General features: G+C 36.1%; 1 protein-coding gene across 12 annotated transcripts in view; it reads right to left on the minus strand.

Annotated features, from left to right (window-relative positions):
* The window catches only part of KHDRBS2 (KH RNA binding domain containing, signal transduction associated 2), a 768,231-nt gene that overhangs the window by 113,408 nt on the left and 635,837 nt on the right, over positions 1-18,986 (minus strand). For all 12 annotated transcript variants that reach the window (XR_003508070.1, XR_003508065.1, XR_003508069.1 and 9 more), the window contains exon 8: positions 653-711. Coding sequence is in view for 7 of the 12 variants with exons in the window: in XM_027524587.1 (XP_027380388.1) it covers positions 653-711 (59 nt within the window). In the remaining 5 variants the exon portion in view is untranslated. The remainder of the gene's footprint in view (positions 1-652; positions 712-18,986) is intronic.

Raw genomic sequence — 18,986 nt, forward strand, 5'->3', positions numbered from 1 at the left:
TTTTTCAAGGCAGTCAACTGGTGATACTGCATATATATTTTCAGGAACCATAAACTATACTTCTAAAGTAATGAACTGTATTGATATATCATAGGCACTCAATAATATTACTGAGTTGAAGTACAATTAACTTCAAATGGGTTTTAAATTAAATTATGTAGTTTTGAAATTAATTTATAGACTGATACGCTTACTATTAATTCTTATTAATCAATCATTATTTGGCACTTTCAGGAACTACATGCAATAAAAATAACTTGAAAGTTACAATTTCTGTCCTTAAAAGTTTATAAATCTTTTAACCATGTATTATTCTAATGAACTTTATGGTAACAGAAAGACAAAACATTGTTGTCATATCAATGAGTCAGACAATGGAAACAGTGAAACATTTAAGAAAGACACTATCCAGAATGTTCATTGTTGCTGTTGAAAATTATCTATGATTGTGGTTAATTGCTTTTGGAATTTTGATAAAAATTAATCTGTCCAATTTTCTGGCTCTTTAGGTAAAATCTCATCCTGTAATTACATAAATTAGTGTGACCTGGACTTCTAAAAAAAACTGGGGTTAGAAAGATAGAAGTAATTTCTGAGTTGTCAGTGACTGATGAATGTTTTGATTTCAGTTTTAGTAAAGAAAAGGTCTTACCGTAGCTGTCATAGGCATCCTCACTTACTCCATGACCATAGTCATAGTATTCAGGAACACTGCAATAGATTTAGACAGTAATCAATGTTACTGTATTTGGGAGGAATCAACCCTAAAACTTATATGGAATTTGAAATCAAAATGTGTACTAAGGTAATATCCCAAGAGTCTCTAGACATAAAACACATATTTGAACATAAATAATAATAGAATAATATTCACTGAATAATACAATTCTAACAAGAATATTCAGTAACCTGTGGCGGATTCATTTTGATATTTGGCAAAACTAATACAATTATGTAAAGTTTAAAAATAAAATAATATTTTAAAAAAATAAAAAATAAAAAAAAAGAATATTCAGTAAGAACAATACAGGTTATTGACAATGAGTGCTATAATTTTCTCATCCCACATTAGTACTTTATAAAAAATCTCTATCCTCCACTTATATAAATCAAATGTCCTCTAAAACACAAGTATGGACTTCAAGAGAAGAATTATGAAAGGTCTATTTCCAAGAAAAAGTGCTACAGAAAATGACAATCTGGTCAGTTGTGTATAACCTTTAATGCAATTAGCTTAAGAAATATACATAAATTTCATCTTCACTTTCATACACTGAAATTATACTCCTCTCCAACTTTTTCACAGCATAGGTCCATAGGTTTCTCACATATATAAGCTATTTCCTCTCATTTAATATTTTGCTAGATGCTTAGCATAATGTAACCAAGTTATAATTTTTAAAAATACTATACAAAAAGTGGAAAATATTTAAACTAACTTAATATTTGGATAATTAATGTGTATTATACGTAAAAATCCACAATATTTTTGGTACACTATATTTTTTCACCCCAGCTCCTTCATCTAAAGATTTCTGCCTGAATAAATTTATGCTTATGTACATAAAATTTATATGTATATTCACATATATAATTTTATGTATAAATTTATAAATTCTATCACAATTATGAATTCTTATCAAGTATATAAAAGGGTAACAATAAAAGGGCTTAATATCAAATACCAAATTGTATAAGGGTGGAAGGTGTGTGATAAATTGCCAAAGGGTTAGGTTGGAAGGAAGACAGGAAGACCTAAAATTATTTGGTTGTCTTTATCCCTCAAGACAATCCCATAGGCCTAATTTTATAAAATACTTGAGACTTCATCAATAGTAAGGAATGAGAAGGGAAAAAGAAATGTCTATATATTAGAGGTGAAAAGAAAGATAGATGGAAGTTCTGTCAATTTTATATTTCTGGGAAGCAATTGATATGGAATAATTCATTTTAGTGTAATGTAGCTGGAAAAGAGAAAGATAACTTCATCTTCATTGGCAGGATAATTATATACAGACTCTCTAAGGAAAAAAAAAAACTTACAGTAATAAGTTTTCTCTGCATACTTCTAAGACTTGAGATTGTAGAAATCTAAGGCTGGTGGCTGGATGTTTATCTTCTTAGAAATGATGCAACCCAATTGAGAACCCACATATATGTGTAGCAAAGTCCTGAGAGTTTACACTGATTTCCAGGATTATCAAGAAGTGGCAGTCATGACTATCTAGCGGTGGTAATTTGTTTTTGAATGGATTTCAGTTTAATTTTAATTGACCAAGCTAAGATGGAAAAGGAACATGACTAAGAGAGACCATGACAAGAAGCTGAGTTATTGTCTAACATAAATGACATATTTACACAAAGAGGGAATTTTAACTTTCAAAACTCAGACCTTTGTTCCATCCCTCTGTCCATGGGATTCACCTTGCAAGAATAGTGGAAAGGGTTACCATGCCTTATTCCAGGGGATCTTCCAAACCCAGGGATCAAACCTATGTCTCTTATGTCTCCTATTGGCAGATGGGTTCTTTACCATTAGCACCAGCTGGGAAGTTGAAAATAATGGATAATGCAAAATAATGGGAGAATAATAGATAACAATCATAATGGACTCTTACAGAGTTCATGCTTTTACTTATCCAAATATTACTTCTCATTGCTTCCATAAGAAAATATTTTACATGAACAAATGGCCACACAGTGAATGAAATACACTCTCAACCAATCTAGAAGCAAGAAATGCCCTTGTGACTGTGTCAGGAAACATGGGATATGCACGAAAATAAGGGTGTTAACTTTGAGGTCATTTCCAAATGAAGAGCAAGCTCCTCATCTTGTTACTGTGCAGTCACCTCCTCAGATGGTAGAATGCACTAAAAAATATGATCTAGCATTTACCATGGAAATAAAGTTAATACCTAGGAAGTCTTTCACTGCAGCATATAAGGAACTTGTCTCTAAATTATTACATAGAAGCAGACTTACTCTAAATCACTGCCTACCTCAGGGATTGTTATGACAAAAAAAAAAAAAAATCTCAAATATAGACTATTAGTTCACTGGAAGAGCAGAATGTGTAAGAAAAAAGTACTGTTTGATAGAAAGCTGATGGCTCATTTTATACTATCACCAGTAAAACCTACATGGCAGGCTATAAGCATATGTATTATAGCATTATGAGGAAAAACCAGAAAAAGCCCAATTATTGGTAATCCTTGCTGCTTTAAAAAAATGTTTAAAGAAGTTATGAACTCAAATAAGAATGTGCCATTTTTCCAGAAAAAACAAAAGTGAATAGAGATTTGTTAAGAGCGGCGGCAGCACAGGCACAGGAGGGCTGAGAGGAGCTACTCCACGTTCAAGGTCAGGAGGGGTGGCCGTAAGGGGATACCCCTTGTCCAAGGTAAGGAGCAGCCATGAAGCGATACTCCACGTCCAAGGTAAGAGAAACCCAAGTAAGATGGTAGGTGTTGGGAGAGGGCATCAGAGGGCAGACACAATGAAACCTTAATCACAGAAAACTAGTCAAGCATATCACACGGACCACAGCCTTGTTTAACTCAGTGAAACCAAGCCATGTTGTGTGGGGCCACCCAAGATGGGTGGGCAATGGTGGAGAGGTCTGACGGGATGTGGTCCACTGGAGAAGGGAATGACAAACCACTTCAGTATTCTTGCCTTGAGAACCCCATGAACAGTATGAAAAGGCAAAATGATAGGATACTGAAAGAGGAAATCCCCCGGTCGGTAGGTGCCCAATATGCTACTGGAGATCAGTGGAGAAATATCTCCAGAAAGAATGAAGGGATGGAGCCAGGCAAAAATAATACCCAGCTGTGGATGTGACTGGTGATAGAAGCAAGGTCTGATGCTGTAAAGAGCAATATTGCATAGGAACCTGGAATGTCAGGTCCATGAATTAAGGCAAATTGGAAGAAGTCAAACAGGAGATGGCAAGAGTGAACATCAACATTCTAGGAATCAGCAAACTAAAATGGACTGGAATGGGTGAATTTAACTCAGATGACCATTATATCTACTACTGTGGGCAGGAATCCCTTAGAGGAAATGGAGTGGCCATCATGGTCAACTAAAGAGTCCAAAATGCAGTACTTAGATGCAATCTCAGAAATGACAGAATGATCTCTGTTCGTTTCCAAGGCAAACCATTCAATATCATGGTAATTCAAGCCTATTCCCCAACCAGAAAGGCTGAAGAAGCTGAAGTTGAACGGTTCTATGAAGACCTACAAGACCTTTTAGAACTAACACTCAAAAAAGATGTCCTTTTCATTATAGGGGACTGGAATGCAAAAGCATGAAGTCAAGAAACACCTGGAGTAAGAGGCAAATTTGGCCTTGGAGTACAGAATGAAGCAGGGCAAAGGCTAATAGAGTTTTTCTAAGGGAACACCCTGGTCGTAGCAAGCAACCACTTCCAAGAACACAAGAGAAGACTCTACACATGGACATCACCAGATGGTCAACACCGAAATCAGATCGATTATATTCTCTGCAGCCAAAGATGGAGAAGCTCTATACAGTCAGCAAAAACAAGACCAGGAGCTGACTGTATCTCATATCATGAACTCCTTATGCCAAATTCAGACTTAAATTGAAGAAAGTAGTGAAAACTACTAGACCATTCAGGTATGACCTAAATCAAATCCCTTATGATTATACAGTGGAAATGAGAAATAGATTTAAGGGACTAGATCTGATAGACAGAGTGCCTGATGAACTATGGATGGAGGTTTGTGACATTGTACAGGAGACAGGGGTCAAGACCATTCCCATAGAAAAGAAATGCAAAAAAGCAAAATGGCTGTCTGGGGAAGGCTTACAAATAGCTGTGAAAAGAAGAAATTTATTTGTTCAAATCTCAATCCCTATTGTGGTGGTATTAGGAGGTGAGACTTTTGGGTATTAAATTAGATTATGAGGGTGGAGCCCTATTAATGAGATTAGTGCCTTTAAAAAGGTGAAGCCCCAGAGAGCTCTCTTGCTCTCTTTCCTCCATATGAGGATACAAAGATACAGCAGTCTGCAACCCAGAAGGCTTCATCAGAACCCAACCATGCTGATATTCTGATCTAGGACTTACTGCCTCCAGAACTGAAAAAAAAATAAATATCTATTGTTTATAAAACCCCCAATCTATGGTATCATGTAGAGCAGCCTGAATTAAGACAGGTGGCATTCCATTTGCCTGGAACCCTGAATGGTGTCATGAAGCAAAGCCCACCTACTTGCCATGCTTTAGTGTGTGTGAAGGAGATAAGTGTTTCTCTTGTATGGGCAACTGAATTGTGGATCTTCTTATAAGAGAAGCTTAGCCCATATCCCAAATAATAGAATTGGCAATTAAAGAAATTCATTGAAGATAAACAGGTATTCAGAAAATATTTGTTGATGAATAAATGATTAAATAAAAGAATTCAAAATAATAAAACATTTGGCAAAAAAATCTTTAGAAAACTTTGCATATGCTTTAGAAATGCTGTCTACTTATATCAGTAGCAATGGAAACAGCAAAGAAGAAAAAGAACAAAAGAACCGATAGTTACAATAGCCAGGACATGGAAGCAACCTGCTGCTGCTGCTGCTGCTGCTGCTAAGTCACTTCAGTCGTGTCTGACTCTATGTGACCCCATAGATGGCAGCCCACCAGGCTCCCCCGTTCCTGGGATTCTCCAGGCGAGAACACTGGAGTGGGTTGCCATTTCCTTCTCCAATGCATGAAAGTGAAAAGTGAAAGTGAAGTCGCTCAAGTCGTGCCGGACACTCAGGGACCCCATGGACTGCAGCCTACCAGGCTCCTCCATCCACAGGATTTCCAGGCAGGAGTACTGGAGTGGGGTGTCATTGCCTTCTCCAATGGAAGCAACCTAAATGTCCATAAACAGATGAGTGGATAAAAAAGATGTGGTACATGTACACAATGCAATAATACTCAGTCACAATAAAGAATAAAATTTGCAGCAACACAGATGCCACTAGAGATTATCATACTAAGTCAGTCAGAAAGTGAAGGACAAATACTGTAGGTCTTCATTTATATGTTGACTCTAAAAAAAAGGCAAACATAGCAATAAATGAATGGACTCACAGATACAAAGGACAAACTAGTGGTTACCAGCAGGCAGAAGAGTAGAGGCTTGTGCAAAATCAGTGAAGGGGATTAAAAAGTGCAAACAGGTGTAAAATAAGTATATAACATGTCAGTTACAAGGATGTAGTGCTCAGCACAGGGAATACAGTCAATATTTTATAGCAACTTTATTTTTTTATTTTTATTTTTTATTAAATTTTATTTCATTTTTAAACTTTACAAATTGTATTAGTTTTGTCAAATATCAAAATGAATTTGCCACAGGTATACATAATCTATAGAGATATTGAATGACTATACTACACATAAACTGAAACTAATAAAACATTTAAGACAAATATAATTCATTAATAAAAAGAAAAATCAGTTCAGTTCAGTTCAGTCACTCAGTCATGTCCGACTCTTTGTGACCCCATGAATCACAGCAGGCCTGATTAAAATTCAAATTAAAAGTTTAAAAATATTGTAACTGATGCATTTGTAATTTCTACAATGTTATGCTTTTTTTCAATCATTTTTAAATACATATATGATTTGGTTAGAGACAGTAAGCTATGTTATTGGCTCTATTCCTTCCTTTTCATTATTTCAGAAAGTTATATTGCATTATATTTATTTTAATTTATCATGTTGTTTAAATATGTTACATACAAGTTAAAAGTGGACAAATGAATTCAAGCACAATATGATCATTTACTTTGAATGGACATTATTATTCCACCTTATATTTTAGAAAATGTAGCAATCAAAGCTGGCAAACACAATTACAACTAGAGAAGTGTTAATTAAAATTAGGATAATTATTGGTGATTTGAAACTTGAAACTTTATTACTCCAGTGGTTAGAGCAGATATAATTTTCCTAGTAGCTGGTATATATGTAAAATCATGATAGAACACATTACCTGCATTAATGCATTAATCCTTGTCTAGTTATTCATTAAAAAAAAATTATATACAACATTTTGGCTTTTTGACATCATGACTTAGACACTAATACATATATAGAAAAAGTACATAAAATTTCTGACAGGAAAAATACCAGAATGCTCAAACTACTGGACAATTGCACTAATCTCACACACTAGTAAAGTAATGCTCAAAATTCTGCAAGCCAGGCTTCAGCAATATGTGAACCGTGAACTTCTTGGCATTCAAGCTGGTTTTAGAAAAGGCAGAGGTATTTGGCAAAACTAATACAATTATGTAAAGTTTAAAATTTAATAAAATTAAAAAAAAAATAGAAAAGGCAGAGGAACCAGAGATCAAATTGCCAACATCCACTGGATCATGGAAAAAACAAGAGAGTTCCAGAAAAACATCTATTTCTGTTTTACTGAGTATGCCAGAGCCTTTGACTCTGTGGATCACAATAAACTGTGGAAAATTCTGAAAGAGAGGGTAATACCAGACCACCTGACCTGCCTCTTGAGAAATCTGTATGCAGGTCAGGAAGCAACAATTAGAACTGGATATGGAACAACAGACTGGTTCAAAATAGGAAAAGGAGTACGTCAAGGCTGTATATTATCACCCTGCTTATTTAACTTATATGCAGAGTACATCATGAGAAACGCTGCACTGGAAGAAACACAAGCTGGAATCAAGATTGCTGGGAGAAATATGAATAACGTCAGATATGCAGATGACACCACCCTTATGGCAGAACATGAAGAGGAACTAAAAAGCCTCTTGATGAAAGTGAAAGTGGAGAGTGAAAAAGTTGGCTTAAAGTTCAACATTCAGGAAACGAAGATCATGGCATCTGGTCCCATCACTTCATGGGAAATGGATGGGGAAATAGTGGAAAGAGTGTCAGACTTTATTTTGGGGGGCTCCAAAATCACCTCAGATGGCGACTGCAGCCATGAAATTAAAAGACGCTTACTCCTTGGAAGGAAAGTTATGACCAACCTAGATAGCATATTCAAAAGTAGAGACATTACTTTGCCAACAAAGGTCCATCTAGTCAAGGCTATGGTTTCTCCTGTGGTCATGTATGGATGTGAGAGTTGGACTGTGAAGAAGGCTGAGCGCTGAAGAGTTGATGCTTTTGAACTGTGGTGTTGGAGAAGACTCTTGAGAGTCTCTTGGACTGCAAGGAGATCCAACCAGTCCATTCTGAAGGAGATCAGCCCTGGGATTTCTTTGGAAGGGATGATGCTAAAGCTGAAACTCCAGTACTTTGGCCACCTCATGTGAAGAGTTGACTCATTGGAAAAGACTCTGATGCTGGGAGGGATTGGGGGCGGGAGGAGAAGGGGATGACAGAGGATGAGATGGCTGGATGGCATCACTGACTCGATGGACGTGAGTCTGAGTGAACTCCAGGAGTTGGTGATGGACAGGGAGGCCTGGCGTGCTGCGATTCATGGGGTCTCAGAGAGTCGGACATGACTGAGCGACTGAACAGAACTGAACTGAAGACAACTAATTAAATGGAAATTAAAACAATAGAAAAAAAGTAAGATAAAATTTAGTTTCTGGGGAAAGCTTCATTATAATCAAGCTAATTTTTGAAGTAAGTTCTTAGTGAGCCCATCAGTGTCATGATGAAACTGCCATTCCCATAGTGCTTCTCATCCAGCACTCGGTGCTCATGTTCCTGTGGCCAGAGAAACTGCACTGATGCTAGGATAAACCTGTTCACAGGTCAGTGAGACTAACCAAGCTTATAAACAAGTTTTTAGACATTCAATTATTGTGAATAGAGACATTGGCAGTAACAAAAATGAGATCTGTTCTATAGGTTTGTGTTCATATAATCAAACCAATTAGACCTGTAAATTTGGGAGGAATAGAGAATGAAATTTGTTAAAGAGCAACATTTACTTAACTTTTCAAACTATGTACTTTGGTAGGATATTAAAAAATATATCAGAGATGATTAAACACTCTACAGATACACCAGAGATTATTGTGGCCTCATAAGATTAAAGCTTTCACATTCACAGTTTTCAATTCATTTGGTTTATACCCTGTGTGTATTCCAATGTTTTTAAGCTGTAGATTTTTGGGTATAAAAGTAGAAAACACAGATGACTATGAATTTCAACTAAAGCTTTACTGACTATTTTCTGAATTGAAGAGAAGTAAAACTTATAAAATAATATTTCAGATGAAAGGATAAAGGGATTTAATGTATTAATATGAATGATTCATAACTATCTAACTATTCTTAGTGCTTAAGTGGGTTCTCTTAATATTTGTTTCTTCAGCATTTACCCTGAAACTTTGTTATATTGTGCATTTACACTGTATTTTCAGAGATAACTGTTAAGTAAAGACACATTTTCAGCCCAATCCCCACCTTCAAATCAAAAATTGTTAGTTCCCTTATTTTTAATCCATTGACATGATCATCAAGCCCATCTGTTAAATTCAATAAAGCTTCATACAAGTGCTATTTATAAAGCTCTTGAATCTAGTGTGTAGATTAATGGGTAAAACACACAGGTTTATGAATCAGTTCTTGCCACCAACCACAACCTTTCTCAGTGTCATCCAGGGCATTAACCAAACACTGGTGGGACAGAGACATTACAGACCCTTCATCAAATAGCTCAAGACTTCACAGCTTCCTTCAACATCATGTTACTGTAATGTTACCTGATAATTCTCATAGCTCTTCCCAGGTCTTCCTTTGGCAGTCATCTCCTATTATTTCCAACACTGAAGGTTAAGACTGCCAATAGGATCAACTTTATGCTTACATTAGAGAATGTGACCTATCTGCAAATAGATTCTTATAAATAATTTCCATTTTGACATCTTTTCCAGAACAAAATTTACTTTTCCATGGAAATTAGCTGCATTTTTCCCCTTCTCTCAGCACTCAATATATTCTTTGTTGTTCAATCACCCAGTCATTTCCAACTCTTTGCAATTCTGTGGACTACAGCACACCAGCTTTCCCAACTCCTGAACCTTTCTCAGACTCACGTCCATTGAGTCGGTGATGTCATCCAACCATGTTGTCCTCTGCCTTCTCCTCCTGCCTTCAATCTTTCCCAGAGTCAGGGTCTTATCCAATGAGTCAGTTCTTCACATCAGGTGGCAAAAGTATTGGAGTTTCCGCCTCAGCATCAGTCCTTCCAATGAATATTCAGGATTGATTTCTTTTAAAATTGATTGGTTTGATCTCCTTGCAATCCAAGGGACTCACGAGAATCTTCTCCAACACCACACTTCAAAAGCATCAATTCTTTGGTGTTCAGCCTTCTTTATGGTCCAACTCTCACATCCATACATGACTACTGGAAAAACCATAGTTTTGACTATAGGAACCTTTGTTGGCAAAATAATTTTTCTGCTTTTTAAATGCTGTCTAGGTTGGTCATAGCTTTTCTTCCAAGGAGCAAGCATCTTTTAATTTCATGGATGCAGTCACCATCTGCAGTGATTTTGGAGTCCAAGAAAATAAAGTCTGTCACTGCTTCCATTGTTTCCCCATCTATTTGCCATTAAGTGATGGAATTTAATGCTATGATCTTACTTTCTTGAATGTTGACTTTTAAGTAAGCCCTTTCACTTTTCTCTTTAACTTTCATCAGGAGACTATTTAGTTCCTCTTCACTTTCTGCCATAAAGGTGGTGTCATCTGCATATATGAGGTTATTGATATTTCTCCTGGCAATCTTAATTCCAGCTTGTGCTTCATCCAGCCCAACATTTCACATGATGTACTCTGCATATAAGTTAAATAAACATGGTGACATACTTGACGTACTCCTTTCCCAATTTTGAACCAGTCCATTGTACCATGTCTGGTTCTAACTGTTGCTTCTTGACCTGCATACAGGTTTCTCAGGGGGCAGGTAAGGTGATCTGGTATTCTTTAATTTTCATTATCTCTGCCTATACATGTAACAGTACAATAACCATTATAAAACATAGCAGTTCCATATAGATACATTCAGTCTATTTTGTAAAACACTAAAAATGAAACAAATGGCCCTGGAAAAGCCCTTATGAAAATTACAGTCTCACAGAAAAGCCACTAAGCAAGTGATAAGGAGTGACTTATTGGTTTTTCATTCATCAAATGACAAAACTGAAAAGAAGAAGAAATTAAGTGCTTAAATGAAAATGGAGTAAAGAAGGCTTAAGGGCAAGTCACTGGCACCAAGCAAAGTTCAGAGGTGATTAAAAGCATGGCATGGGCAGCTACTCCCCCAGAGCAGGTGCAGGCGGGTGTGAGCTAGACAGGGTGAAAAAGGAGGCAGGGGCCACGACTTGAAGGACCTTTATTAATCATGGTAAAGAGTTTGGAATGATTTAAAAAGGGGACAAACATAAGCATTTCTTGTCTTAAGCAAATCCCTCTGTTGGTGGTGTCTCATTCTTGTTGTTGTATCATCATTAACAGCCAGAGTATCAATCATATAGTAGGTACTCAAATATTTATTGGAAAAATGAATACCTGTACAATGAATATTTCTCTTCACAACTGCTTTCTCCCTTGTGTTTTTCCATCTCTATTTTCTTTATATCTATGTTCTTAGACTTTTTTTTGTTAAAACACGTGAGAAAATTCAAATATTAGGATAAATTATTTGAAGATAACTCACAACTATTTCATTTCATTAGATGTCACATTCAATAACTGCAGTTTGAATTGCTACACATCTAGGTTTTTTTTTTTTTTTTTTTTCCCTTACAACTTTATAGGTATTAAAAGGCAAGAAAAGAGGTTAATTCCAGGTTAACCTCACTCAGCAGTTTAAAAAGTATTTTGGAAGATTTGGTGGATCTTGAGAGTGATACATATATTAAGCCAGATGTTTTCGAGGCCCAAACTCAAATGCATGGGTTATAAACTACCATGATTTGTTTAATTCTCTTTTGCTAATATTTTTAATAACACTTGCAGTGAAAGACAGAACCTATATCACTTTATTTTCTTATTGATTTAAATCTTCTTTTCTATTTCCTAACCATTTTCACCACCTGATTTTTAGAACTGAGAAATTTAAAATGGAAAGGGGCCTTAAACAAGAAATTAGATTATTTGTCCTTTTGAAATTCTCCCACTCTTCCTTCCCAGAGGCCATAATAACTGTAATAACCATAAAAACAAACATTTAATACTTTTGTCATATTTAATACATCCCAAACTTTGCTAAGTTAAAACTGTCATATTTAATCATAACAACAATTTTTGAGTTAGTTGTATTGAGCAAAATACAGAACAGATAATCTGGGTTTATCTGATTAAGTTATTTGTCCTAAGCTAACCAGGTCTTTGGTGGTAAAACTGGAATTGAACTTTGGTGTATCTGATGACAGAATTCAGTGGACAACCTATACTTCATGTAGTCCATTATATCTATTCAAACAATCATTATCAACTTATCTACACAGTACTAGACAAAAAGACGGGAAATAATTTACCTAATGACATTTTGATCTTGACTTAACTGTGATTAGGAAGACCAGATGTGAGAGTTGTGAGAATCCCTCTGCATTTACCTGTCTTCCTCCTCAAAAAAAATCCCAACATGATCAAGAACAAGGCCTGACCCAAGCACACAAAATTTTCAAAACCCTCTTAATTTCCTGCTCAACTATTTCCTCCTCTAGGAAACCTTCTCAGATTCCAAATAACCTTATGATGTGTTCCAACAACTCTGTTTACCTCTCACATATATCATTGTCATTTTTGAATTTCACTTTTATGTGTGCTAGTAATTATTTATGTCTTTCCAAATAAAGCTTTATTTATAATATTCAGGGCTATTTGGACCATCATATATTTACAGGGAGTAACCCAGTGCCTGATATATGGTAAATGCTCAAAAATGTTGGCCAACTGAGTAAACTGATGTCTTGGAACTGATGAGTTTTATGCCAATTTCAGTTTAAACAGCTAACTTCTAATGTAGTTATCGTCCAACAATCTATTGCATTGGTTACATCCCTCACTACCTGTGTATTCATCCCTTAACTCCCCTTTCTATTTGGAGAATCTAATGCTATCTTATTCCACTGAGGTCTTAGCATTCAGTTCTATTTAGAACAGGTCTCCATTTTTTTTTTTTTTAAACCAATTTATTTGATCCTTACTTAACATAACTTCAATTAGAGTTATCTATTTATCTATCTTTCTCAGGCTATGTTAGTGGTAAAAAATCTGCCTGCCAATGCAGAAGTTAGAGACTCAGGTTCTATCCCTGGATGGGGAAGATCCCATGGAGGAGGAAATGGCAACCCACTCCAGTATTCTTGCAGGGAGAATTAAATTAACAGAGGAGCCTGGTGGGCTACAGTCCAAGGGACTGCAGTCAGTCATGACTGAGCATTTAAGGCACATCTATATATCCATCTATCTATCTACCTAAAGGTTTCAAGAGGTTTTATCAGGAAAAGTAGATTTGGTGCTTACTTAGAAAACTTCTATGTAGCAGAATAAAAGATTTTATTCACCTACAAAAGAATAGCACACAGGTTAAGGAACTTAGATAAGATGCCTTTAAGCCATTGCAGGCAGTTTGAACCTGGGGTTTTAAAGTATAGAGATTTTGAGTTTATTATTCTCCTTTTCAATTTCTTATGGGATTGAGGGTCAAAACTTTGCTTTCAGTGCACTGTAGACTGTCAGACTCCTCTGTCCATGGGATTTTCCAAGCAAGAATACTAGAGTGGGTTGCCATGCTCTCCTCCAGGGAGTCTTTCTGACCCAGGGATCAAACCCACATCTTGTGCATCTCCTACTCTGGCAGGCAGATTCTTTACCACCGAGAAGCTACCTAGAAAATTGTGACTACATTAAATCATTCAATAAATATTTACTGAACAGCAGTATCATCCTGAGAATACAAATAGGAGTTATATTAACATATTACTTAGATATGTTGGAATAATAAATGTAAGTACTACAAGGAAGTATGGGCTTTCCAGGTGGCACTCAGTTCAGTTCAGTCACTCAGTCATGTCCAACTCTTTGCAACTCCATGAACTGCAGCACGCCAGGCCTCCCTGTCCATCACCAACTCCCGGAGTTCACCCAAACCCATGTCCATCGAGTCAGTAATGACATACAACCGTCTCATCCTCTGTCATTCCCTTCTCCTCCTGCCCTCAATCTTTCCCAGCATCAGAGTCTTTTCAAATGAGTCAGCTCTTTGCCTCAGGTGGCCAAAGTATTGGAGCTTCAGCTTCAACATCAGTCCTTCCAATGAACACCCAGGACTGATCTCCTTTAAGATGGACTGGCTGGATCTCCAGATGGCACTAACAGTAAAGAATTAACCTGTGAATGCAGTAGATTTAAGCGATGTGTGTTCAATCCCTGGGTCAGGAAGATCCCCTGGAGGAAGAAATAGAAATCCACGCCAGTATTCTTGCCTGGAGAATCCCATTGGCAGAGGGCTACTGTCCATAGAGTTGAAAAGAGTCAGACAGAACTGAAGTGACTTAGCACACATGTACAAGGAAGTATAAATAGATGAATATTGTGGATATTTCCAACCTACTTTCTCTTCATTTATCTGACAAAATTTATTGAGAACCTATTATGTACCAGGCACCATTCTAAGTGCTAAGGACTACAGCAGTGAACAAAATAGACAAAGATGCCTGCCCTCACAGAGTTGAGAAGTAAAAAAGTTTAATAGTCATAAGTGCCAAAGAGAAAAGACTAAAGCTGGAAGAAGGACATCAAGTATTAAAATAGGGGGTAAAATCATAGTTAAAGTGGTCAAAGGAGTGGCCAGATGAGGTTGGCATGCTGCCAATCACTGAGTAAGACACAGCTTAGCATGTGAACAACAAAAGCGGTCAAAAAGTGCTTTTCTGTTAAATCAATATTAAACTGTTGGCTCTTTACCATCAGGTCAGATGGTAAAGAAGCTGCCTGCAAAGCAGGAGACTCATGTTCAATCCTTGGGCCAGGAACATCCCCTGGAGGAGGCAATGACAACCCACTCCAGTATTCTTGCCTCAAAAATTCCATGGACAGAGGAGCCTGGTAGGCTACAGTTCATGGGGTCACAAAGAGTTGAACATGACTGAGCAACTAACACGGCAATATTATACAAACACCTGTAGGAGATAAAGGAGCAAGTCTTAGAAATTTAGAGGAAGAGTATTCCAGAAAAAAACTAAAAAGACTATGAAGTAGGTGTGTGCTTAGCACATTTGAGTAATGGCAAGACAGCTAGTGTGGCAGGGCAGAGGTGGGTTTCAGGAGATGAAGTTGGAAGAATGGTCAAGGCGACAGATGCTTTTCCACATCCACCCATACATGTGGTCCTTCCCAAGGCTGTCTCCTGAGTTCAATTCCTCAACCTCTAATTCTTCACTTTTACTTCAGATCCATTCCCAAGACTCCACTGATCACAAACTAGGCAATGTCTATATAGAAGTTCTTAACATAAAAACAATGCTTGTTAGATTCTCCACATTAACATCAAGTAGTACAATTGGTTCAAATTATTAATTATCATGTTGTAAAAGTTAAAATGTACTTTATCATCCAAATATTAAAAGCTAATTATTTAATTTAAATGTAAAGCAACATAGTGGTTTATAGAAGGCATTATTTGAAAGCAACCAAATGTGCTTGAATTTTGATAACAGACATTATAAATGAGTGGTGGTCTTTAAACTCACTGTCATGATTAATACTAATAGTAAATAGAATAAAGACTCAAAATATTTATTAGGTCATTAGCAAATATTTTCAAGAGTTTATAAATTAAACTCTCTTAATTATAAATCTGAATGCAGAGTTCCAAAGAATAGCAGGAGAGATAAGAAAGCCTTCCTCAGTGATCAATGCAAATAAATGGAGGAAAACAACAGAATGAGAAAGATTAGAGACCTATTCAAGAAAATTAGAGATACCAAGGGAATATTTCATGAAAATATGGGTACAAAAAAGGACAGAAATGGTATGGAATTAACAGAAGCAGAAGATATTAAGAAGAAGTGGCAAGAATAGACAGAAGAACTATACAAAAAGGGTCTTAATGACCTAGATAAACACGATGGTGTGATCACTCACTTAGAGCCAGCCATCTTGGAGTGTGAAGTCAAGTGGGCCTTAGGAACCATCACTATGATCAAATCTAGTGGAGGTTATTGAATTCCAGTTGAGCTATTTCAAATTCTAAAAGATGATGCTGTTAAAGTGCTGCACTCAATATGCCAGCAAATTTGTAAAACCCAGCAGTGGCCACAGGACTAGAAAAGGTCAGTTTTCTTTCCAATCACAAAGAAAGGCAGTGTGAAAAAATGTTCAAACTACCACACAATTGCACTCATTTCATGTGCTAGGATAGCAAAGTAATGCTCAAAATTTTCATATTCTAGCATAGCAAAGTAATGCTCAAAATTCTCCAAATTAGGCTTCAATAGTACATGAACTTAGAACTTTCAGATGCTCAAGCTGAACTTAGAAAAGGCTGAGGAACCAGAGATCAAATTGCCAACATCTGTTGGATCACAGAAAAAGCAAGAGAATTCCAGAAAAACAACTGCTTCTGCCTCATTGACTATGCTAAATCCTTTGACTGTGTGGATCACAACAAATTATGGAAAATTCTTTAGGAGATGCTAATGCCAGACCACCTTATCTTCCTCCTGAGAAATCTGTATGCAGGTCAAGAAGTAGTAGTTAGAACTGGACATGGGATGATGGACCAGTTCCAAATTGGGAAAGGAATATGTCAAGGCTGTATTTTGTCATCCTGCTTATTTAACTTATATGCAGAAGACATCATATGAAATGCCAGACTGGGTGAAGCACACACTGGAATCAAGATTGCAGGGGGTAATAACCTCAGATATGCAGATGATTCCACCCTTACAACAGAAAGTGAAGAGGAACTGAAGAGCCTCTTGATGAAGGTGAAAGAGGAGAGTGAAAAAGCTGGCTTAAAACTCAACATCAAAAAACAAAGATCATGGCATCTGGTTTCATCACTTCATGATCAATAGATGAGGAAACAATGGAAACAGTCAGAGACTTTATTTTCTTGGGCTCCAAAAGCACTGAAGATGGTGACTGCATCCATAAAATTAAAAGATGCTTGCTCCTTGGAAGAAAAGTTATGACAAACCTAAATAGCATATTAAAAAACAGATATATTATTTGCCCACAAATGTCCATATAGTCAAAGCCATTGTTTTTCCAGTAGTCATGTATGTATGTGAGAGTTGGACCATAAAGACCGAGCACCAACGAATCAATGCTTTTGAACTGTGGTGTTGGAGAACACTCTTGAGAGCCCCTTGGACTGAGAAGAAACCAAACAAGTCAATCCTAAATGAATTTAATCCTGAATAGTCATCGGAAGGATGCTGAAGCTGAAGCTTCGATACTTTGGCCACCTGACGTGAAGAGCTGACTCATCAGAAAAGACCCTGATGCTCGGAAAGATCGAACACAGGAGAGAAGGGGACGACAGTGGATGAAATTTTTGGATGACATCATCTACCCAATGGACCTAAGTTTGAGCAAACTCCAGGAGGTGGTGAAGGACAGGGGAGCCTGGCATGGTGCTGTCCATTGGGTCTCAAAGAGCCAGACATGACTGAGTGACTGACCAACAAGTATGAAACACTATTTGATATATCCAGCCATAAAGCAAAAGAGAACATAGGAAAGAAAACATATACTACATGCAGTTGCCAATTATTAGTGAATTCATATATATAATTCAAAGCTCATAATCTCATATTTTTAGAATTAAAATCATAGGGACTAATATCATTGGAATTAATAAGTGATTTAAATATTAAAAATTTATAGCTTAAATTACTTAGCCACAATTGTGTACATATTTTATAACTTCATTTTCTGTTTAAGAATTTCTATGCTTAGAAACTTGCCTTTATTCTGAGGACAAAAGGAGGATTAAAATAAACAAATTAACCTTCCTTCACTAGAAATTAGTGTTTAAGCATAGCTGTTTTCTTTGTTGAGTATTCACTCTCAAAACTTGGTATTAAATATAAACCATATCAAAACTTTAAACTCTTCTGCATAACTTTTATTTCATACATTTCTAGTACAAAAATAATTAAAATGGATTTGAAAATGAAACTCAAAAGTAATTTTATTCAAAAATTGAAGGATGTTGATAATTTGATGTATGCGTTAAAAAATGTTAATTGAAATATGTTCCTTTTTGTGTGTATGTGTTAGCTAAAACATAAATACCTGTTTCCATACTCTACTGTCAGTGGTTTTCAGAGATATCTATCATGGGGAAAGAGAAATGATTTATATTCTATATTTCTAAAATACTCCTTCAAAATCCATCAAGATTCCATGAATAGTTTCAAAGTATCTTTGAAATTTACATTGTATCTTTTTTTTTTTTTTAATTCATTGCATTCAACCATTCATATCACAGAAAAAGTACTGTGGTACAGAACAATCATGTTTGTGGATAAATAGAACATAAATATTGTCTCCTGAAATTAATCAGTAAACTAAATACATTAAACATAGATATACAGATAGATAGATAACACAACAAAGCTCTGTGGTTATTTTTCTGACCAGTTTGTTTTGAGAAAGTCAAAGCTATGAGTATTCCACTCAAAAGTAGCTCATTAAAAAGTCCACCATTTCAAGATATCCTTTGTCTGATCCATGCAGAGGAAAATCAGCATGTCTTGTAAAAAATGATACAGAATACAGAAAAAAAAAAAAAGATATTTGAACTGCAATTTGAGATCTGTTATCTTTCATTTTTATTGAACTGTTATCTGGACAAATCTCTTTGAACTCCATTTTTTCACCTTTATGGCAATGGTTATATTTCTCTCAAGTATTAATAAGAATCTGTGACAGCCCATGATAAGTGCTTAGTATATAGCAGACACTCAATAAATACTGATATTGGATAACTGTCCATCATTGA

The sequence above is a fragment of the Bos indicus x Bos taurus genome, chromosome 23 (genome assembly GCF_003369695.1).
Source record: "Bos indicus x Bos taurus breed Angus x Brahman F1 hybrid chromosome 23, Bos_hybrid_MaternalHap_v2.0, whole genome shotgun sequence".
In the NCBI taxonomy this organism is placed as follows: Eukaryota; Metazoa; Chordata; class Mammalia; order Artiodactyla; family Bovidae; genus Bos; species Bos indicus x Bos taurus.